The 24,246-nt window shown below is 42.3% G+C and overlaps 1 protein-coding gene across 1 annotated transcript in view; it reads right to left on the reverse strand.

The window, feature by feature from the left end:
• Nucleotides 1-560: 560 nt before the first annotated feature.
• LOC125631630 (myb/SANT-like DNA-binding domain-containing protein 7) overlaps nucleotides 561-24,246 on the reverse strand; it is a 115,980-nt gene continuing 92,294 nt past the window's right edge. Inside the window, exon 2 of the mRNA XM_075125736.1 lies at nucleotides 561-1,013. Coding sequence (XP_074981837.1) covers nucleotides 928-1,013 — 86 coding nt within the window. The 3' untranslated portion in view covers nucleotides 561-927. The remainder of the gene's footprint in view (nucleotides 1,014-24,246) is intronic.

Raw genomic sequence — 24,246 nt, forward strand, 5'->3', positions numbered from 1 at the left:
TGAGGGAGCTGGGATTGTTTAGCCTGCAGAAGAGAAGAATGAGGGGGGATTTGATAGCTGCTTTCAACTACCTGAAAGGGGGTTCCAAAGAGGATGGCTCTAGACTGTTCTCAATGGTAGCAGATGACAGAACGAGGAGTAATGGTCTCAAGCTGCAGTGGGGGAGGTTTAGATTGGATATTAGGAAAAACTTTTTCACTAAGAGGGTGGTGAAACACTGGAATAAGTTACCTAGGGAGGTGGTAGAATCTCCTTCCTTAGAGGTTTTTAAGGTCAGGCTTGACAAAGCCCTGGCTGGGATGATTTAACTGGGAATTGGTCCTGCTTTGAGCAGGGGGTTGGACTAGATGATCTTCTGGGGTCCCTTCCAACCCTGATATTCTATGATTCTTTATTCATTCATCACACAAATAGGGGGATGACTACCAAGGTAGGCCAGGAGGGGTGGTGGAGGAGGGAAGGAAAATGCCACACAGCACTTTAAGCACAGCACTTTAAAAGTTTACAACTTTAAAATTTATTGAATGACAGCCTTCTTTTTTTTTTGGGCAATCCTCTGTGGTGGAATGGCTGGTTGTCCGGAGGCCCCCCCACCGCGTTCTTGGTCGTCTGGGTGCGGAGGCTATGGAACTTGGGGAGGAGGGCGGTTGGTTACAGAGGGGCAGCAGTGGCAATCTGTGCTCGAGCTGCCTTTGCTGCAGCTCAACCATACACTGGAGCATACTGGTTTGGTCCTGCTGCAGCCTCAGCATTGAATCCTGCCTCCTCTCATCACGCTGCCGCCACATTTGAGCTTCAGCCCTCTCTTCAGCCCTCCACCTCTCCTCCCGGTCATTTTGTGCTTTCCTGCACTCTGACATTATTTGCCTTCACACATTCGTCTGTGCTCTGTCAGTGTGGGAGGACAGCATGAGCTCGGAGAACATTTCAGCGCGAGTGCGTTTTTTTTTTCTTTCTAAGCTTCACTAGCCTCTGGGAAGGAGAAGATCCTGTGATCATTGAAACACATGCAGCTGGTGGAGGAAAAAAAAAAAAAAAGGGACAGCGGTATTTAAAAAGACACATTTTATAAAACAGTGGCTACACTCTTTCAGGGTAAACCTTGCTGTTAACATTACATACATAGCACATGTGCTTTCGTTACAAGGTCGCATTTTGCCTCCCCACACGGTGTGGCTACCCCCTCAACCTTCCCCCCTCCCCGTGGCTAACAGCAGGGAACATTTCTGTTTAGCCACAGGCAAACAGCCAAGCAGGAATGGGCTCCTCTGAGTGTCCCCTGAAAAAAAGCACTCTATTTCAACCAGGTGACCATGAATTATATCTCACTCTCCTGAGGATAACACAGAGAGATAAAGAACGGATGTTGTTTGAATGCCAGCAAACATACACTGCAATGCTTTGTTGTACAATGATTCCCGAGTACGTGTTACTGGCCTGGAGTGGTAAAGTGTCCTACCATGAAGGATGCAATAAGGCTGCCCTCCCCAGAAACCTTTTGCAAAGGCTTTAGGACTACATCTAGGAGAACCGCAAATGCCAGGGCAAAGTAATCCTTTCACATGCTTGCTTTTAAACCATGTATAGTATTTTAAAAGGTACACTCACCAGAGGTCCCTTCTCCACCTGCTGGGTCCAGGAGGCAGCCTTGGGTGGGTTCGGGGGGTACTGGCTCCAGGTCTAGGGTGAGAAACAGTTCCTGGCTGTCAGGAAAACCGGTTTCTCCGCTTGCTTGCTGTGAGCTATCTACAACCTCCTCCTCCTCATCATCTTCTTCATCCCCAAAACCTGCTTCCATATTGCCTCCATCTCCATTGAAGGAGTCAAACAACACGGCGGGTGTAGTGGTGGCTGAACCCCCTAAAATGGCATGCAGCTCATCATAGAAGCGGCATGTTTGGGGCTCTGACCCAGAGCGGCTGTTCGCCTCTCTGGTTTTCTGGTAGGCTTGCCTCAGCTCCTTCAGTTTCACGCGTCACTGCTTCGGGTCAATGTTATGGCCTCTGTCCTTCATGCCCTGGGAGATTTTCACAAAGGTTTTGGCATTTCGAAAACTGGAACGGAGTTCTGATAGCACGGATTCCTCTCCCCAAACAGCGATCAGATCCCGTACCTCCCGTTCGGGCCATGCTGGAGCTCTTTTGCGATTCTGGGACTCCATCATGGTCACCTGTGCTGATGAGCTCTGCATGGTCACCTGCAGCTTGCCACGCTGGCCAAACAGGAAATGAGATTCAAAAGTTCGCGGTTCTTTTCCTGTCTACCTGGCCAGTGCATCTGAGTTGAGAGTGCTGTCCAGAGCGGTCAAAATGGAGCACTCTGGGATAGCTCCCGGAGGCCAATACCATCGAATTGTGTCCACAGTACCCCAAATTCGACCCGGCAACGTCGATTTAAGCGCTAATCCACTTGTCAGGGGTGGAGTAAGGAAATCGATTTTAAGAGCCCTTTAAGTCGAAATAAAGGGCTTCATTGTGTGGACGGGTGCAGGTTTACATCGATTTAACGCTGCTAAATTTGACCTAAAGTCCTAGTGTAGACCAGGGCTATGTAGCATAATGGGGGGCCTTGGTCCATGCTTGGGTTTGTAGGTGGGGGTGCTGAGAGCCATTGAACCAAACTGTAAACTCTGTATGTGATGAAAACCACTTCAAGCCAGGGGTGCAACTGAACCCCTAGTTCCAGCACCTATGCCTAGGTGCTACCGCAATACAAATAATAATTGTCCCCTGAACAGGTAGTAGTTTCCATTAATTTGTTCATGATCTAAAATACAGGTTATGGCCAAAGGACTACAGATTTTGGGTACCTGGATTTTGGGGCTTTCTTTTAAGGTATCTCAGTTGAGATAGTCAGGGGTGAGACTTTTTAGAGGACAGGTGCTCTTCTTTGTGGAAATCAGGCCCCTTTAGGAAGACTACATTGGGCATCCAAAATCGCTCCTCACTTTTGGGCTAGGTGAATAACTTTTACCCCATGGTTGTTTGCAGACCGTTTGTAGTGAGTATTCATTTGATTATTTAGAATTCCTCATTGGAATGGTGTGAAAACATCACATGGTATAAATTGTGTGCTCTGATTGGATGACCTAACTCTTCTGCTTCCACCCATACTAAATTTCCTTCTGGCACTAAAAGGTTTTTTTAATGCAAATCTCAGTCATGGGGTTGATATTTGCTTCTTCTGAATGAAACTTTGCTCATGTGAATGCTTTGTGAGAGACCAGCACAATGGGGTGTACAAGTTTGAGTAGATTAAAGTCTGAGCTGGCATTCACAAAGGTTTTACGAGTTCTTTTTCACACTCTTCACACTCTTCACCCAGCTCTGTTGTTGCTATCTCTTGCATGGCCTCCTTCCAGATACTTACTGGTACAGTATTAGTGTCATGCCAAGCTGAAATATTTAAATTTCTCAAACAAGATTAGTATCAATATTTACAAGCACAGAGTTAGCAGTGGAAATAGCTCAACAATTATAATGCTAGAGATAAAATGTCAAGCAGCCATCCACTAATGGAGGGGAAACATGGTCATAGACCTTATTTCAAAGGGGCAAATCTCTCCCTTCAATCATGTGGTGGTTTGGTTTTGTTTTCTGCAGGCTTGGGTTTGATCTCCAGTTCAAAGCTTAAATAGGGAGAATAAATATTTGTCTCCTACTGTCCAGCTGTCTTTATTTTCTGCTGCCTTTCTTCCTACACAGTCACTGGTCTCTTCTGAATCTGTTTGTTTTTCATCTGATGCCTGTCTGCCTGCCTTAAGTAGTGCTAAAGTACTTGAGACAGGGTGTCCCCATCCTGCACGGTGCCAGACATTAAAGGGATTAGAGTCTTTCGCTGGTGTAATGGAAGAAGCTCTATCTGGTCATGTAGAGGTTGCTTGTGTAGTCAGGCACAGGGGGAGGGGTGTCCTAGCAAAACAGGATCCTGGGCAGGGTAAGTAAGAAGAAGACTTAAAAGAAGCAGCTTTAAAAGAAGAAGTAGAGTGACTGTGCTACTGACTGGAAGAAGAAGAGCCAAGTCCCCTGGCAAGAGAACTTGTGTGACCTGAAGACAAGTTTACTTTATACCTACAGGCTGAACCTCTCTAATCCGGCACTCCCTAGTCCAGCAACATCCATGGTCAGGCACAGGTGTTATCTCCATGGGTGCTCTGGGGATGGAGCACCCATGGGGAAAAATTAGTGGGTGAGGAGCATCCACCAGTGCCAAGCTTCCCCCTCCCCCTGCATCTCTCACATGCTGGAGGCCCTGTGCTTACCAACTACTCCTCCTCCCTCCCAGCGCTTCTGGAGCGCTGTGAACAGCTGATTTGTGGTGTTCAAGCTCTGGGAGGGAGTAGGAGGACCTGGGGCTGGTGGCGGGGACCCTGGGTGGCAGTGGAGACCCCGGGTGGGAGGCCACGCTGGGTGTAAAGCCTGGGGGTACTCCCCTGCATGCCTCTGGAGACCCGCTGGCACTCTCTATTGACCTCCCGTGGTTCAGCAAATTCTCTGATTTGGCACCAGTCAGGTCCCAAGGGTGCTGGACGAGAGAGGTTCAACCTGTACAAAAGATAAGGCTGATCCAAAACCCAAAGGGACTCTTTCCTTTTCTTTTTTTATTTTCCTTCAGTGCTTTGGCTCAGGGTTTGGGGGAGGGAAAGTGATCCTTTACCACCGGCCCTGAGGTGCAGATCATGGCTCAGAAATGAGGGTTGTCCAGTAATCCTTTAAATGCAACATAATGGAATTTCAGTGGCCTTGTAATATGACCTTATATTGTGGCTAAAACTAGCTTCAGGTAGCTACAGACAGCTGGGCTTAAATTGAGGGGAAACGGTAGCTCCACTTACAAAAAAACAATATCCTAAATACATAAAAGGAGAGGAGAGAATTAGAAGTAGGGTTCCCCATGATGATTTCATAACCTGAATCTTGGCCAAACCTTTTTCATTCTACCTCTTCACATTAATGTTAAAAAAGTTGTATCTAGGGAACTGCTTCCAATCTATACCACACATTGGGCACAAATGATAAAAATCTGGCTATTCTGTTCCCTCTGACGGTTGTGAAGAAGACTGTGTGCGGTTGTATAATCATACCTATGCGTTGTAACTGAGCAGACAAAGGGTTAATTATTCTAGAATGAAATGCACATGGACTAATGTAGAGCCCATAAGACTTGCTGATTTCTTGTTGGATAAAGTACCTGGGGAACAGTAAATGTGATACACTGCTACTACTAATGCTGTATCCTGTCCCCTTGTTTAATTACTGTAATTAATCTTAATCTGTTTTGGTCTGAAGACAACTAGGTTAGGGAGAGCAAGCTGGATGTTTTTAATAGAGACTAAACTTGCAATGTTGTCATTGATAAGAGTGTAGCATTTTCTTCAAATCTAAGTGGGTGCTTTGTCTTTCTTCAGTAAACAACTATGTGTGACTAAGGAATGTGGGGGGACTATTTGTTTGCTTACCAAGGACTGTTCTCTGCAAACACATAGGGGTGGGGGGGGCATGACATTTAATGTGTCTAGAAGAGAACATTTTTCCTTATTTCTTTTCCAAAAATGTCACCACTGCATTGTTCAAAGCACTTGCATACCCCTTTAATTCACTTATTGTAAATCTTGCTGCCTAATGTAATAATTAGGTCTGAAACAGATGGGGAGGGCCTACTTTAAATAGTACACTCACTAAAATAGCATATGTTGCCTGCCTTCAATTCTGGATGTCTTTATCTGATCAGAAACTCAGTTTTTACAGACTAAACTTACTCAAAATAATAGCGAATAGGAAAGACTGACGCAACATTTTATGAAATGTGACGGTGTTTCTGTATTGCATTTTTGGTATACATCATTGTTGTGTATCTGCTGTCTATAGGCTGTGATACTAGGAAACCTCTGGGATAAATTGATGGACTCGATGACTTCAGTGGATTTCACAGACAGGATCTTACCTCATCTAGTGGATTGAGCAGGACAGTAGGATCCATCAGCTAATTCCAGTTTTACCTCTGATCTGCTCTGGGCCATGGATAAATCACTCACTAACCCCACTTTGGCCAAGAGTGGTTAAGTGGGTTACCCCAAATCCACTGCCTATCTCCATTTGTGCATACAATTAGTGTGAATGTACTGTTGGATCATATTAAAGAAGTTCTGTATTAAAATCACAAATGAGTTTGATTTCCCCATAGTTTTAAATTCCAGAGTATTACTAATTAACAGGCCTCTTGGTTTTTGGTCTCTGGTTTTTACTGTTTTTCTCACTCTCTGTGTGAAACTTGCAAGCTGCTAATTGTGTTAGTACATCCTAAGACAGAGTCTGTTCTCAAAGCAATACTTTGTAACAACTACTACTCACACAGAGAGATTCAAAGCGATACTTTGTAACAACAAAACAGCACACAGACTCCCTGCCCTTTTGTTGTATTTATCTCGCTTTGTTAACAATTGTGATCTAACATAGAGATAGAGGATGTATGTGGATGGATGCTTGATGTGGATAATGAATGAATGATCAGGGAGGTGCCAGCCTAAGAATCCAGTGTTGATCATCCGAAGAGGGCATCAAATGGAAACAACCAGAGGACCCCCAGAGGGCAGACTGGAATCCACCCAACAGCCTCAAGGATGGGAGAACCAAAGAACAAGATAACAACATCTGGCAGCACGGAGCCGTCGGGAATGTACCATCTGCTGATTGATTCAGCAACAGCATGATGAAGCAATTCCCATAGACTGGCTTAGGAATAAATTCCTATAAAAATGGACTCTAGAAAGTGAGACCTTTGGGGTCTGATTCTGCAAACCAACTTCCAGGAGCATCAGATGTGCATCTGACAAGGCCCTGCTCCCTCCTCGTGTCCAGGCCACCTGGCCAGTAGCTTGGCATGAGCAACTCTAAGGCTGGTAACTATGATACACACAGGTTCTGCAAGGTTGGGGTGTGTGTGTGTATGACTGAATGTGTGAATAAATATGAAATTGAATGGAATGTTATAGCTATAACTGCTTACTATGATTCTTTCTGTATTCACAAGAAATGTGACATTTTGCCTTATCCCCTTTAATAAGATCCTGCTGGTTTTTATTTTATTGGTATCACAGTACATGCCTAGCAGGTGTGCGCACACCCAAATGTGTGTACACCATCGAATGTGGACTTCACGCCTCTTGACAAAAAAGGCTGTCTTTGTCACCCTTCCCCCAACTCTAAAATGGAAATAACACTAATAGTTAGCCAGCTCACAGAGTGTTATGCAGATTGTTGTAGCTAGTTTTTGTAAATTACTTTGGAAATGCAAAATGTTATGGAAGTGCTAGGAGTGAGTTTGTGTGACTTCCTTGGAGGGGCGGGGAGAGAAGATGCCTCTCAAGGCACTAGGCTGAGGCTCAAGGGATCTGTGGTCAGTTCTTGACTCTACCACAGCTATCCTGTGTGACCCTTGGGCAAGTCACTTAACCTCTCTGTCAATGGGAATAAACAAACCCCACATTCTCCCACCTGCCCCCTGTTCTGTGTATTTAGCTTGCATGCTCTTTGGTCCAAGCATTCTCTCTTACTCTCTATGGGTCCATCATTTAGCACAGTGGGGCTCCAATCTCAATTGAGGCCTCTAAGCACTATAATAATATAAATAATAAAACCTCTCAGGGAAAAACTTGAGTACATGTGTATTGGAGATGAATGGGCTGAGGGTCTGTCAACAAAGGGACTCAGTTCTAGAGTTGAGGGCCCTACGTCTGATCATCAGTCTCCTGACAATCAAACTGAGAGAAGTTCCCCAGCTGATTTCCACTGCCATGACTATGCAGGAAGAGAAGTAGCCTGCTGGGTAGCCACATCCCAAACCATATGCAGCAGGATTATCCCTTGATCCAATCTAATTGGGACTGGGGCCAGATTGGATAATCAAAAAATCTGGAGAATGGGAAAGCGCAAGGCTGTAGCTTCTGGACCTGTGTGCGCTGATTGTTTGTTTGATTAATATGGAGAGCCAGATAATGAAGGGCTGGATAAATGCATTCTATGGCATTACAGATAAATGGTACTTACTGAATCACAGCTACAGGCAAATTGGAGCCTTACTGCAGACTTGGAGACCAGGTGTAATTTGCTACCTGTGACCAGTATTTCTAAATAAGCCAGTAACTCTAGTCTCCCTCCAGTTTTTCCTTCTGCACAGCTTTAAAGGTATGCTAAGCGGAGTGCATTGCAAAAATCCAGTCTAGCAGTGACAAAGGCAAGGTTCTATTCAAAGTGCTGTGGCATAGAACAGAGCATGATATATTAGCAATATTGCTATCATGTTAAAGAATGGTGGAATACAGACATGCTGATATTCATTTGTACCAGTATTCTACAGAAGTGTCTAAGGTGATCAACTCCAGTGGTCTTGATGATTCACTCTTCAGAGTGATTTTATCCCTGACCTCCATTCCGAAAGTAATTTAAATAAGATCCTTGTTTGATTCTTTTGGCTTTTTGCACTTCTGTCTTGATGACTAGTTGTCTCTTACAGAGTTCTCTGGTTGCCTGCTCTGAGCAGCATTCTGACATTTCATCATTATTTACAATGCGCGCCACTTAAGCTCATCGCAAAGGATTAGATCAAAATTAGAAATGGGGATAACGTCTTTTAAAAAAAAAAATTCGGAGGCCTGTTTGCAAAGCTCAGCTGAACGTGTCTGTCTGGAAATACTATGACAGGTTTCAGGTTTCAGCCGTGTTACTCTGTATTAGCAAAAAGAAAAGGAGTACTTGTGGCACCTTAAAGACTAACCAATTTATTTGAGCATAAGCTTTCGTGAGCTACAGCTCACTTCATCGGATGCATACTGTATGCATCCGATGAACTGAGCTGTCGCTCACGAAAGCTCATGCTCAAATAAATTGGTTAGTCTTTAAGGTGCCACAAGTACTCCTTTTCTTTTTGGAAATCCTATGTGATCGGGCTTTCTCGGGGGAGGTTTTGCTTTTTCTGAGGTGGAGGAGGGGGGCAAGACTGAGAGTGTTGGGTGAGGCTAGAGGTGGGGATTGTAGGGATCACTCTGGAAACCTGTGCTTTTTAGTAAATTTGGGATGGATTTGCTTTCTCATCTGAAGCAGACAATTCAGTCCAGACAAATGTTCAGTCTCAGCACTAGGGACTATTGGTGAGGAAGCCCCAGGCGTCGTCTGGCCATGCTGGAAGAAAGACCGATGGCAGTGGAAGAGGTTTCATTAGGCCACAACTTTATGCACTTAAAATTGGAAAGTACCTGGGAATAACTTGTACGGCACAGGTCATGATTTCCATGTGATCCCAGCCCTCCCATCGCTGGGACCCTGCTGCCCTCCCCTTCTGTAAGGTTTGGGGAGATAGGAGAGTTGGCTTGCTGCTGTACCAGATGTAGGTGTCCTGAATCCTCCTTCCTCAGTTCCCTTAGGGGATGTTTTTCTTCAAATCCTTTTCATCCAGTAACCGTATCCCTTCCATACCCATTACCTGTACTGGAGAGCTGCCATGACTTTTACACACTAAACTGAGACATTATAACTTAACCCCCCTGCCCCACTGGGTACCAAACCTGCTGTGGGTGGGGAAGGTGGAAAAACCTTCACCCGGGCTCAGCCAATTTTGAGGGGGAAAATTCCTTCCCAGTCTCCAGGGAAAAAGGGGTGACTAGTGTGATGCCCCTGGTGGGTTGGAGGAAGCCCAGTCATCTTTCAGATTTCATATGTGGGAGGGTGGGTGCTGACTGCCTGATCTAGGTGAAAGAGGGCTTCTCTGGGACTGTCTGGGGTATAAATACCCCACCTCTTCTGGTCAGCTGGAAGGGCAGTGCCGCTTCCTGCTCTGTCTGTGCAAATATCCCCCTCTGCTACCAGTTGCAGAGACAGCCTTGAAAGGGGCAACGACGACTGGACTGGACAAGCCAGCTGGACAAGGACCCACCACGTACAGCTGCAGTGAACTCTTTTGTTTTAGGATTTCCCCCCTCTAAACTGGTACATTGACGGCATTTACTTTGGGAGACATCTCCCCTCTGAGGCCTCAATTCAGGACAGCACTTAAGCATGAGATTAACCTTTAAGAATGTGCATCAGTCTCAGTGAAATCAATTCAATTTAAACATATGCTTAAGAGATGTCCAAGACACTAGCTCAGATACACTACCACAAGCAGCCTCTCTCTGAAATGACTTAAAATTGGGTGCACTGTGTGGCTTTCATAAATAAACATTCTAGTTTTAGGTTCTCTCGGGAGACCCTTGGCATCTTGCAGCTTTGGCTATTTGTTAATAACAGTAACATTACAAGAAAAGTGAACAAGGTGTTACTAACATTGCTGTAGTGCTTAGGAGGCCTGGTCATGGACCAGAACCCCACTGTATGACCAGAACTAAAATATGGTCCCTGCCCCAAAGAGTTTGCAATGGGAACCAGATAGAAAGATTGGGGAGTGCAAGGGAACAACTGGACCACACAGGTCAGCATGACAGTCCGTGGTCTCAGCCCACCAGTAGCCCATTAATTTCATCCTGGCAAAGGAGAGCTTGAAGTTGGATAAAATGCTAGTTTTGCAGATGTTTATGGGGAGCGCCTCTGAGGCATGATGGTCAGAATGAGAAAAAGCACAAAGGTGTTTGTTTTGAAAATTGAACATGTGGGTGATTGGATGCTGGCATCATGGGAGGCAGGGAGTCAACATCTTGATACCAAGTATCAGAGGGGTAGCCGTGTTAGTCTGTACCCACAAAAACAATGAGGAGTCCGGTGGCACCTTAAAGACTAATCGATTTATTCGGGCATAAGCTTTTGTGGGTAAAAAAACCCACTTCTTCGTCTCCATGCATCTGAAGAAGTGGGGTTTTTTACCCACGAAAGCTTATGCCCAAATAAATCTGTTAGTCTTTAAGGTGCCACCAGACTCAACATCTTGATAGTGAGAGATAATAGGTACGGTGGGACTAAGCCATAAAAGGCCTTGAAAGCGAAGATGAGCAGCTTATGTTTGTGATGGAGAAGGGGGAGGCAGTGGAGAGATTCGAAGAGAGGGGTGAGAGGTCTCTCATGGAGATCATTGAGCAACCAGAGACTACAAGACGCCATGAGGTGTGGTTTGTTTATAAGGATGTGAGTTTGGAATGGCTGCATTAGTCACAAGAGGTAAAGAGCTCAACCAGCTGGGTGGGCCAACTCAAACAAAGGAAAACAAAGTATATTTCAGAATCTCTGTTTCGCTGGTATTAGCAGCATACCAAAAGTGTCAGTCAAGCCAAGTGCTTTGCTGCTAAATCCAGTCAAACTGTTCATTTCAGCTTATTCCAGGAATGCACCCTTGCATTTGATTTGCAAATTGTCCACAAAGAGATCAAGCTGAATTTTGTTCATTATTCAGATAGTTAACAACTTCTTTTTAGAAACCTCTCTGAGCTATGGGTTGCTCACCAGCAGTTCGTAATGTGCTAGGAGGCACAGCATACAGCTACCCTATAAAGTCTATACTAATATTACAGAAAAAAAAGCAAGTAGAGAAATAGTATTACAAGAGTCTGGTTAAGTCTGATAACCTTATAATCAATGAGTACATCCTAACAACCTTGTAAACACTTATTACTACTTACATAGGGACCAATTTTGTACTTAGCTTCCAAGCCTGGGACTGAACAAACTTTCCTTTCAAAGTTGCTCTGAGTTGGCCAACCTCTGTTAGTGTAGAATCATGTCAAATATAAACATGTGTGTTTCTCTCATCAAAGCTGGAAATATTGCTTCCGGGGGTTACCTTCCTCAAATCCTGACCATATTTATTAAAGATGTAGCGGCTGTGGGGTTGTTACACTTTTAAATTATACCAGAAGGAAAGAACCTACATTAAAATTGCAGAAGGAGCTAGCAAGCTCCATGAAATGGGCAGATAATATAAAAATGTGATTTTAATATAGATAGAGGTAAGGTCTGGGGAGAAATAATTACTGGAGACACAAAATGGGAGATTGCTATTTAGAAAGTAGCAATGCAGCTAAATAGCTGTGGGAAACTGTAGATAATCAATTAGATGCTGTGTGAACTTAGAGTGAACTTAGCTAAGATCTAGGCAGCCCAGTGGCATTTGGGGAGAGGAGAGTTGAAAGAAACAAGCAAAAAACCCCACACTCAGACATGTCAGTGGTGGGGAAGAGATGATTATGAATGACGGCCTGATTGCAAATGGGAATAGACACATCAGTCATTGTATGTCTCCCCGCTCTTGACATTTCCTCTGATACCAGGTGCTGGCATGGCTGTCGCTACCAGGCACCTGGCATGGCACTCCCAACTGGCAAACAGCATTGGCTGCACCTGCCTTCACCATCAATCTTTTCTCTCCAAAGTTAAAACACTGGGGCCGGTCACCGAACTACCTGAAGTGCTGATACAGTTTCTACCTGCCTGACACCCATCCTGGCTTCTCTAACACATGCCTGTATAGTGAATGGACTGACAAAATGTATGTTATAAGAAGCCCTGTCTGCTGACAAAAAAAAATAAAAATAAATAAAAAAGAGCAGCTTGTGATAACTTTAACAGCTTATTTTGGAAAAGTGTCTCTGAGTGATGAAGTTAGTTTGGCCAAGTTCATCTTGCGTAACTCCACTGAAACCAATGTCACTCCATGGGGCTGAATGTGACCCAATACGTCCAAAGGGCAAGACATTCTGTTCTCGCAGACAAGGCCTGTTACACTAGAGGAGGATGCTGGGAGGGGGCACAGAGGGAGGATGCTGGGAGGGGACACACAGGTAGACTATATGTCATGATGTGAAAACTGTGTAATCCTCTATTATTCCATATATATATTTCAAGTCCAAGTCCGAAGCAGACTTTATTGCACCCCAGCCAAGATACATTTGCCTAGTTTTATAGATGCTGATGGCTGGAAATGCCATCTTTCACCAGCTTCATTATGATATATCCTACATTCACACCAAAAGATGTCCACTGAGGGAGCAACTGTGCAAGCGTCTTTCAGAAATCATGAGGTTTTTTACCTTTGTCTTTGACCATTTTGCCTTTTAGGGTTAAAGACAACCCAACAGAGTTAAAACATGTTCTAACAGCCCTAGCCCTGTACCGGAGAATTCCATTAAGTCTGAACTGGGAAGATACCAAATCTTTTCCTCTGTCAGAATGAAAATTGATAATAGAATTCTAATATAAAATTTCTTGGCCTGATTCACCACTGTATTACTCTAGTTTTAAATCAATGTAATTGCATTGGAATCTGTGGAGTTACATCAACATAGAAGTGGTGGAAAGCAGTGGTGGATTCGGCCCTCTATGGTATATCTCTTGAAAAGGCAGACTCTTTCCAACAGTGGAACTTTTGGGGTATTTCTACACCTGCAATTAGCTGGCTCAGGCTTGGACTAAGGGAATGTTTAACTGTTACGTAGACATTTGAGCTCAGGCTGCAGCCTGAGCTCTGGGTCCCTCCCACTTCCCAGGGTCTTAGAGCCTTGGCTCCAGCCTGAGCCCGAACATCTACACCACAATTAAACAGCCCCTTTGCCTCAGTCAGCCAGCATGGGCCAGCTGTGGGTTTTAACTGCAGTATAGACCTACCCTGTAAGTGTACTGTTTGCAGCTTTATCCCAGTCTAACCAGCAACCACTTTATCCCAGTCCCAGCAACCACTCCAGGCTGAAAGGGCTAGTGGTAGGTGGACTTTCCTCAGAGACAGCCCCATTGAGCCCATCAACATCACTGCTACCTATCGGAAACGAAATCCGTGCCTCTTAAAATTAGAACTGACTGCAGGCCAACAATTCTAGGTTGCAGCTACATTCAAGGTCTCAGAATTTGTTGTGGCAAAACCTTTCCAATGTTTTTGTGAAAACAGAATCCTGTCAAAATGTCCATTTTCAGATTGACACCTGAGCTTTTCAATCTGGAAGGAAGGGATGTTTATATGGGTGGCCTGATGGACAGGGCAGTGCCCTCTGGTGTCTCACCTCCCAGGTTAGAGTGTGTGAAAGTTTCTCACCCACCTTCCCCATGAAAATGTTGTCCATACTAATATGCTTGGACTCTGGCGAAACAGTGTGTTCCAATGAAAACTTCATTTTAGTGTTCCTGACAGCTCTACTTAAAATATCCCTGGGATTACATAGCATTTAGAAGAAAGTATCTACTATAGAACACTTGTAGATATTTTCTAACCATCAGCATTACTGCCCAAGTCCTATAAAAGATGACCTGGTGATTCACTTGGAAAAATTAAGCACCTTATATAACCATCTCCATTCACTACTTCTAAATTCCTGCTGAAATAATAGTTTCATCTGTCCACAGACAGTCCTGGAAGACAAAGGTCTTGGGCTGTTTGTTTCTAATATTTACAGTCATTTTAGGTAATATGTTAACAGCCATTACCGACACACAAATGACCGAAAGAGAGTGTAGAGATTCCACCACTAGCAAATAGCTATGGGAGATTTTTTTGAGTCCAATTTGAGAACTGTATAGATTCTCAGTGTAACGTACAGACGTGTGTGTGTGAGACAGAGAGATCGAGATTATTTAGAGAGATAATCATTAACATTATTTAGAGAGATCAATTATAAGACAATGGTACTTCATTCTTGTTAGACAATGATTGGAATACTGAAGACCCCTCATTTATAAAATGTATCAAATCTCTTGGAGGCTGGTACAAATTTGATTGAAAGTATTGACCTAGGAACACCCATGCTGGATCAGACTGCATCTAGTCCAGTATCCTGTTCCCAACAGTCACCAGTACCAAGTGCTCCAGAAGAAAGTGCAAGAAGCCCTTTAGATGGCAGTTACAGGATAACCTGCCTCCATGGAAAGTTTCTTTTTAGTACCCATTAATTAGTTGTGTTATGCCTTGAAGAAGTACACGGGTTTATATCCTTCCCAAACCTTTGGTAGTTTTGCTTAAGGTTTTTTTAAAACCTTATTATTGTAATAGACAATAAGGATATAACATGAAATGACTGAAAATAAATGTGTATATATATTGGATCAAAAGGCAGAATGTGATGGAATATGATAATAGTGTAAAAATATTTGATGTGTTAGGAGCAGTGTGTGTGTGTGGGGAAATAGCTCTTTCCCCCCCTTGCCCCAACCTCACCCCACCCCACCCCATACAGGCGAGGGCTAAAACCAGGCTTGATATTTTAAAGTAAGGAAATAGAGGTTGAATTTCGGTAAGGGGAAATCTTCACTAGATTAAGTCATGGAATAAATTGCCTGGCAAGGTCACTGACTTACCATCAGAGGACAGTGGAGCAAGGATGATAAATCCTAGCAGCATTAGTATAGAGGAATTGCTTCTCCAGATGGGCTGGGCAACCCTGTCACCCATGCTTCTGTGTCTATTCTAATTCTGAAACGATTGAAAGTAACCTTCAGTTAACCTGCATGTTAGTAAAACTTGATGTATGGTTCCTGAACATTTTCAGAAACCACTGCCCTCCATGCCATCCGTTAGCTAATGGGTTGGAAAAAAGCAGATTGTACAGACGGGCTAAAAATTGCTTACTCAACATTATGGCCATCGTAAAATTTCCTAGTGCAAACACCGGGCTCTCAGTGCCACTGTCATACACCACAGTTTGCCATTTATTCTAACTGGGTCTGAGCAGGTCAGCACATTTGTGTCATAGGTAATCAGCTTGGATCACTTAATGGACAATAACATGACTAATACCAAGGCTGTAGAACAAGAGGCTGTTTTGTTTTGTAGTTCTGCTTGCAAAAAGAAGCAGAGGCATGCTCTGCTTGCTAATATATTTTTTCTGTGTGCTTTCCCACTTTTGCAGAGGCATAACAGTTCATCCTTTGCCTTAACTTTCTTGAGTTAGTGTGTTCTACGGCATGTTTAGGGGAATGTTCTAACCTCCCTTATAGCACAGTGTTCCTACTGATTTCATTAGGTGTTTTACACCTAATGAATCATGTGGGGGGAGGGGGAAGGTCTTCAGTAATAATAGCAGCATATGTTATAGCTCTGGGCCATACCCTGAAGTCCTTAGTTTCTGCACTCTCTTTTTCTCGAGCAAACTCCTCTAGTGCCACCAAGTGCTTTAGTCAAGTCTCTTAACACCCCTAGGTACTGTATGGAATAGAAGGATCAATTTACCTGCCGCTAAGGTAAAATGGAGCGCCTCTTTAACAGTGCATAGCAATCTACCCAGTGTTTAGGATAGGAAGTGAAAAATATCACCTACAATTGAAACTACATGGAGAATTTAGACAGGCAGAATATAACTTCCCAGGTTGGTCATGGGAGCATGAATGAGCACAAGGGGAAAGAGCTTCAGTTTGCTGTCGCATCCAAATATGCCCTCTGCCTACAGTGCTGTCCTTAAATTCAGTCAGTTCAGCTATGGTCATCTGATAAAACAAACATGAATGCGGAAGAAAAATTAGCAAATATGGGATAGGTTTTTCAAAACGTTAAGCGCTGTTGAAATTTCCACCCCATATGTCTGCGTAGATCTGCAGTATGTGTGCACATCTCCCTCTGTGTGTATACGTATGTATAGTGTATAGGCTGGGGTTTTTTTCTAAACTGCTGAGCGTGCATCCTCTGAAAATCACGCCTCTTTAAAGTGTCTGGAATTTGGCATCCAAAATCACTAGTCATTTTCTGAAACCTAGGCCATTGCTGTGTGCATGTGTGGTTACTATTTTTTGTTTAATTCAAAACTTATTAAAATAGCGGGGAAGAAGATAGAGTGAGGAGGAGTTGTTGGAAAACCAAAATGGGGAAGCTGCCATTCATTTACATTTGTGTCCCAGGCCCAGTGAAGTCTGATTCCTGATGGTAGGAGAGGACAGAAAGAGTTAACGCACTTTCCAACCTCATGGTAAGGATCCAGAAAAACAGAAAATTCTCTGAGGAGGAGTCCTGCCCTCAACACTAGGCACAACGCAGAGATAATAGGTTACAAAAGGGGGTGGGGGAGGAATAAAAGACAAAAGGTGCATATATTAAAGCTAGTCACTGTTTAACAGAGCCACACATTCTGTTCCTGTCAGGGAGGCTCAGATGTTTAGGCTGCAGATGGAAGGTGTTAGAAAACCTTTGCTCTTCTAATTGATTTCTAGGGTATCGATCAGGAAGGCAAGCCTTGTAGATCAAATGCATGTTTTCTCTAAAATGGAAATTTGTAACAAAGACAGCAGGATCCCAGTTTCTCTGTCACGGTTTCACTAGCATGACTTGTAGGCTAAATGTTGCAGGCCAGTGCAAAGCCTGTGAAAAGAAGTTGGTAAATTACCACTAGGTAATTGACACACTGGGTGTATGAGTGAGAGAGAAAATTTCCAGATGACAGTTCGCCAAATGATATATAAAATATACATTTCCATAACATACATTCTTTTGGGGAGGTATTGGGAATAAGGAAAATGGTCTGGGCTTGTGCAGAATTTATTTTTCTCTGAATCATTCTAATATTAATATTAGAGAGTTATCTTATAAGCTGCTTCTTAACTCCTTTTTAGATGGCACTGTCTGATCTGAACACTGGTTATTATACTGAAAGAAAAAAACTTTGATAAGAAAACGGATCAGTATCCAAATAAGATTTCAAAATTGAACATTTCCAACTGGTTTTGTGATAAGGAGAGTCTGCTAGAAATGGAGCAAATATATATGGTGAGGCATACCATCCATCAGGAAATTTTGACATAATATATTGTTATGTATAATACATCACTCCACTCTTCCATTGTAGCTGTGGGAAAAATAACCCATTTGTAGGTTCTTCAGACTCACTTCTGTGCCAGTGAGAGAATGTTGGAGCTAGCTAAAGTCACAAAGTCAGTTGCACAATAGTCGTTACCTGTATACCACTGTGCCACAGAGACTTTCTATTTTCAGCTTTTCACTCCCGTACAAATGACACATCTAAGCCTAAAGAGGGCTTATTGTCATGACTTCTCTTGTGTAGCTTTCCTGTTTATGCTGCTCTCATTATAAAAGGAATTTCACATATTGCTCAGATGTGGTTTTTATGTTGCTAAACTTTTTAAACTTATAATTTTGCACCTTTTTCTGAAAATATTTGATTTCTAATATACAGAGTCCAAGTTCCCATGATTACCGAGAAAATGTACTTCTCATAGATGGTAAATAGTGCCCTCCATACCAACCATTAGGCTGTTGGCTTTCTGGTCAGATTCAGAAGGAACGAACATTGAATGAACGTGTATACGATACAAGTACTTTGCAGCAAACTTGTTGCCTTTGTTTAAATTTGTTACAGATTTTGACATATAAATAATTACACTACATAAAATCAGGGCCATTACAGGTGAGGATTTTATATAGAAAGAAGAATACATTTCTGTATAATAAGTCAGCCAAAGAAACAGTAGACAAACAGTGATGCCTAACCCTAGCGTATCTCAAAAAATAATATAGTTGACGATATTTTCAAAAGAACTGATGCCTGTAGTGGTCATTTGTGCCTGTAAAATCTGAGTCTCCTTGAGCAACATTTCTAGTCAGGCATACAGATTTGAACTCCCAATAAATTGCAGGCACTCTCAGGTACTGGACATCTAAATGCTGTCGTTTGCACTTGTCACTTATTTAACCTACAATTTTATAAATTTCCCAAATTTGAGGCCATTTAAAAATATTTGGCCATCCATGTCTGGTTAGTTAGGCCTGCATTTATATAACATATATTGCTTCAACCTTGTACTCCATAGTAGCTCTTTCCCTTCTCCCCTTCAAGTTGAAATAAAGTGCCATCTGGCGGAACCCACTGGGTGGTTGTCATGCCCTTATAATTTGCTTGTCTATCTTCATTTATTGTTTTGCAAAACCCCAGTCTGTTCCTATAATTTGAAAAGAATCTTATCAACCAGTGTCACTCACCCTGGAAGAAGAGTCTCTAGATGGGAGGCCCATAAGTTAGACTTCCTGTACAAATAAATTTGGTCTGCACCCAGCTCCCCCGCCCTTGCCAGCTTTTGCATTTGCCATTCTTCTGGCATGGGGTGCATGGGTACATAATGTATGTAGTAGCTATATCGATATCTTCCTTTTTTAAAGGTTAGATTGCTTTTAACTTATCTACATTTTGTTGGGCATATTATTGCTGCTCTTTTATGACACCAGACTTCCCTTTATTCTGATAGCAGTACAGAAATACCCATAAGCTACAACATGATTTAAGCTATTTGTGACTGTTATGGGAAGGGAGCTCTGGAGAAAATGTTGATTTCATCTCAGTCCAAAGATTTAACATTTGTACAAATCTCTGGCTATGTGGAGAGGGGTTCTTTTATTTCCCTTGTCACAATGATCTGAAAACCCATTATTAAACTCAAAGGCACAGGCGACAAATATAACAAGTATGTGATGTTATATTTTATTAAGACCTTTTACTTGCAGTGAAAGGAAACAGCATAGAAGACAAGGTATCTTTGCACTTGGAAACTGCAGTCAGAAAAATAATTGCCCATTGTGTGAGCTGCTATCCGTTAACATGGCAAGCGATGTGCAAACCTCATAAGGCTTGGAGTCTGGGTTCAGTTAGGAGAAGAACATTATCATTTGGACTAGAGATGGGCTCAAGCAGCAATATTCAGCTATGGAGCCAAATTTGGAGCTAATTAAATTTCAGGGAAGTTCTGACTGAGGTGCGTTAACCAGATTATTATAAAGAGATGGGCTATTTGAAAAATCTGGACCCCTCCATGAGGTTTGAGGTGTTCAGATCCAAGGGTTTGTTTCAGCCCCATCTTTATCTTGGAAATTCAAAGCTTCTCAGTATTATCCAAAATGGAGAAACAAGCAAAAAATGATTAAAAAGTCAATGGACATTGGGTACCTCCTCTTTATGCCTTTGAAAATCTCGCCCAACTTTTTTTTTTTTTTTTTTTTAACTCAAAAGAGGTTTGGTTGAGTTCAAATTTTGTGTGAAGGGTCAGCTACCAGTGGTTCTTATACCTGGACAGATTCATTAAAACCAGCACTTGAATTGCACCAAGAATGGCAGCCCGTGCAATCTGCACTTATATATTCCTAAGCACATAGAAAAGCTTCTTTACCTCTAGTACGGCAGTGGCTGAAGAATTTCAAAAGATCTTTATGCTGCAGTCAGTAGAGTTCAGAATGGGACTGTACTTCTATCCGCCTTTCTTCAAGTTTCCTGGGTCACAGGTCATCTGCGTATCTGGGCAATCTCTGAGGCTGGTGCAGAGAAATACATCTTTAATGAATCACTGTATATACGAAGGAGGATGGTAGATTGTTTTAATGTTTCACCAGATCCCCAACAGAATGCACTGCAATGTACACACCCCAAGAAGACTTTCCGCCCCTGGGTTTCAGCAAGGCTTTTGAAAAAAATAGCACACAAGAAGCTAGTGAGCACAGTGAAAAGTGTTGGTAATTGCTGGTAGAGCCTGGGCTAAAAAATAACTGTCAGAAAAAGTGAGGCGTTATAGTAATTGGGACCAATTCTATTTAGATACAAGAGACTTTAAAAAAGCGGGATCAATTTACATAATATCCAGATTTGTAGATGAGGAGCAATAGATACAGGTTAAGATAGGAGATTGCAGGAGGATCTGGGCAAACTGGATCAATGGTCAGAAGCCTGGAAGTTGGTGTTTAAATACCAGGAAAATGTAGAGTGATGGAGCTGTGGAGATTCAAACCCAAATAAATATGCACATTAAATATTAGCCAGAAGAAACAAAGTATGAAAGAGATTTAGGGACTGCAGTGTGCAATTCTATAAAGATAAGAGGCCCAGAGCACAGCTGTAGGAAGAAAAGTTAACATGGTATTAGGCTGTATAAATAAGAGAACAAATTATAAATCAAAGGAAATTATGGCGGTAAAGCCTAGAGGATGGCACCCTTAGAGAACTATGCTCCCTATTGGTAAGCTAGACTGAAAGTGTATCAAGTGTTAAAGAAAATGTAGATAAAGCATAATACTAGTTTGGGGGCATGGAAAGATTGTTTCACAAGGAAAAACTCCATGGGCTAAATCTGTCCTTGATGTAACTCCATAAATTTCATAGGAGTTGCACTAGAATGAATTGGTTTCTTGAATTAAATGTGTTCAGCCCTGGAGGGATGGGGGGAGGGGAAGACTCTGGAAAGAAGGCATTTTTATCACTGTATTCAGTGCCTAACAGAGGAGAGGTTATACAAGGATTAAGGAAAGGACCAGTTTTACAGCAAGGAAGGGATTTAAACCTATGGTAGTCACTGGAAGTAGAAGGAGGAAAGGTTTGGTTGAGACATTGGGAGGGGTTTCAGACCTCATATCAATACCAACATGTATCACAGTCTGTCAAAAAGATGATGGAGACTGAGGGTACGAATAAGTTTAGGACATGAATGTATTAGAAGATAATACCATTGAATATATGTACTGAAATGGCAGAACATGCCCATTAGAAGGCAAGAGATGAACTTTCCACCCTTAGATTTTGTTACTTGTAACCATCAAAGCCAGGTAAAGAAAGTGATGGTCAAGCCCTACTATGTAAGATGCCATCTTAATCAGCAGTAAAGAGATAGTCAATGGAGGGCCAGATTCAACTCCCATTAAAGTCAGTGGGAGCCTTTCCATTGACTTCAGTAGAACTTGGAGCTGGCCTTATATTTCACCCTATATATTAAGAAGCAGCCTGGATACTAAACTATAGTGTTCTGGCTTTGCAATGAAAATAACCAGTTCTTAATTACAGGATATTTCATATACCAAATTAGTGAAAGGAATATATTGCCTGAATGGAGAAGAAAATAATGTCTCATGAGCCTTCTGGGGACAAGTGAACCATATAATTCTCCTTCATGGGTACAGTGTTTTCTTCCTTGACAAGGAATACTCATTCACTGATTGGTTTGTTGTTTTTGTGGGACGGGATGAATGAGGGGGGGAGTAGGTGGGTGGTACATGAGTGGGCAGCTGTTGGTTTTTATGTCACATATCTTAATATAGAGTAAAAAAAAGAGCCAGAGAGAGATGTGGTTTTGTGGTCAAAGCATAGGCCTAAGAAAAAGGTAGTCTTGAGTTCTAGTTTCTCCTCTCCTGTCAACTTATTGTGTGGCCTTTGGCAAGTCACTTAATCTCTCTGCTTCACTTCCCCATCTATTGTAAAATTGGTGTTGTGAGCATTCATCAGTTAGTGTTGTGTTATTGCTGAAGATGACAAATTACATTTGATGTATAATGAGAATAAAAGGCTATTTATCCACAGAGATGACTTAACTATGGTAAATGGGACTATAAGGCACAACAACTGAAATGTAAGCTACTTTCCGCTCTTTCCTCACATCTCCACAGTGAATCCATACAGGTGGGCCAATGCTTCAAGACCATTTCCATCGCTATTATACTAAATGTGGTGACACACTGTAGTATGTGCTAATGTTACAACGGAAAGTAGATATTCTTTAATTAAGTTGTAGCATAATTCATTCTGACCAAAAAGGTTATATTCCTTACCACAGCAATTTATATAAACCTATTGAGTATACATCATTAGCATCATGAAAGCTGACACTTTGCAGTATTTCTTCCCAAGTGAATGTTAAGCCAAATTCGACGTATTATTTATGCTTTAATTAAATCATTGTGATGCTATTGATCTTTTCAAATCAGAATTTGGTTTGAACTTTTTTTAAAAAATTTACCTTGGATGTGTACTTTTAATAGATCTGCAGAAAGATCCTCTAAAATGCTCTCAGTGCTGAGATCCTACTGTCTGATCCCTGTAAGTGTTGTGCAATAGAACAGATGGCTCATTTTACAAATGATTGATGAGTAATACAACTGCAGACTGACGCAACATAGACTGTTCGCAAAAAGAAAAGGAGTACTTGTGGCACCTTAGAGACTAACCAATTTATTTGAGCATGAAATTGGTTAGTCTCTAAGGTGCCACAAGTACTCCTTTTCTTTTTGCGAATACAGACTAACACGGCTGTTCCTCTGAAACATAGACTGTTGGAGTTGTAATTGTACATAATAAGAGAGTCTGTGTTGGGAGAGCCTAGCTCCATAATCACCAACAGTGACTGGGTTTTCATTGTGTGATCAACTTTTAAAAAATGTTTTCCAAAATCAAAGCAAGCAAAAAGGATGGTCTTGGGGACGAAACAGATCTGGTTTCAACAGACCTGGTTTCAACGTATGGCTTTTCCATGGACAAGTCACTGGGACTCAGGAGATTTGGGTTGAATTCCCAATGCTACCACAGATTTCCTGTTTGAGATTAACCTCTCTGTGCCTCAGTTCCCCATCTCTTTTGACGTGGCCATAATAGCACTTCCTTTGTCTATCTTTCTGTTTTGATTTTATGCTGTTTGGAACAGGGACTTTCTCTTACTATGTGTCTATGTGGTAGTTTGTAGAATGGGACCCTAGTCCCAGCTGGGACCTCTATTTGTTACCGTAATACAAATAATAATTAAGAAACACCTGATAAGGAACACTGTGATAAGAGCAACATTTTTGTGAGTAAGCGTGACCTTCCATGACTCATTGTGAGTATATCTGAGTGGAGAACGGTTTTTCCACCCTGCAAAAAAAAAAAAAAAAAAAAAAAAAAGCTGTGATCTTGAATTGAAAGTGGCACCTTTCAGAATTGCTTGCAAAAAAACAGGAAGAGAAACCCAGGTGGTTAGGAGAGTCACCTAGGGTGTGGGAGACCCAGCTTAGGCAGATCAGGGCCTTGAACCGGAATTTCTCACATTCCGGATGAATGATTCTAACCAGGGCTATTCAAGGGACGTTCTCTCTCTATCAAGCAATTCCATCCTGGACTCGAGACTTTTTTGGCAAAACCGACCCTTTCCTGTGAAGTTTTTTGTTTTGTTTTTGTTTTGGTGAATCAATATTTTCCAGTGCTGTGACGTTTTTGTCGGAAAAATCCCGATCCTCTGTACATGAGGGTTGTGTGCAGCATAGCTCTGAGTACCTTGTGAAACGGGACATTCCAATTGAATGCAAAAGTCTCATATCGCATTACCACCATTATATATTTGTTTTATATGACGTTACATCAGTGTAAGATCAAAATCATGCCTACGCTCCTCTTCACTCTCACAGTCTAGAAGTGGACTTGATGAGATTTCAGTGTATTTCTTACACTCTTTCCCTGGAAAAGATATTTCACCCAACTGATTATTTTCTGCTTCAGTAATATGGAAAATAACATATTCCTAAACTGGAAGCATGCTGACCAGATTGTCCCTACACCCTTCAATGTGA

The sequence above is a fragment of the Caretta caretta genome, chromosome 2 (assembly GCF_965140235.1).
Source record: "Caretta caretta isolate rCarCar2 chromosome 2, rCarCar1.hap1, whole genome shotgun sequence".
Classification (NCBI taxonomy): Eukaryota; Metazoa; Chordata; order Testudines; family Cheloniidae; genus Caretta; species Caretta caretta.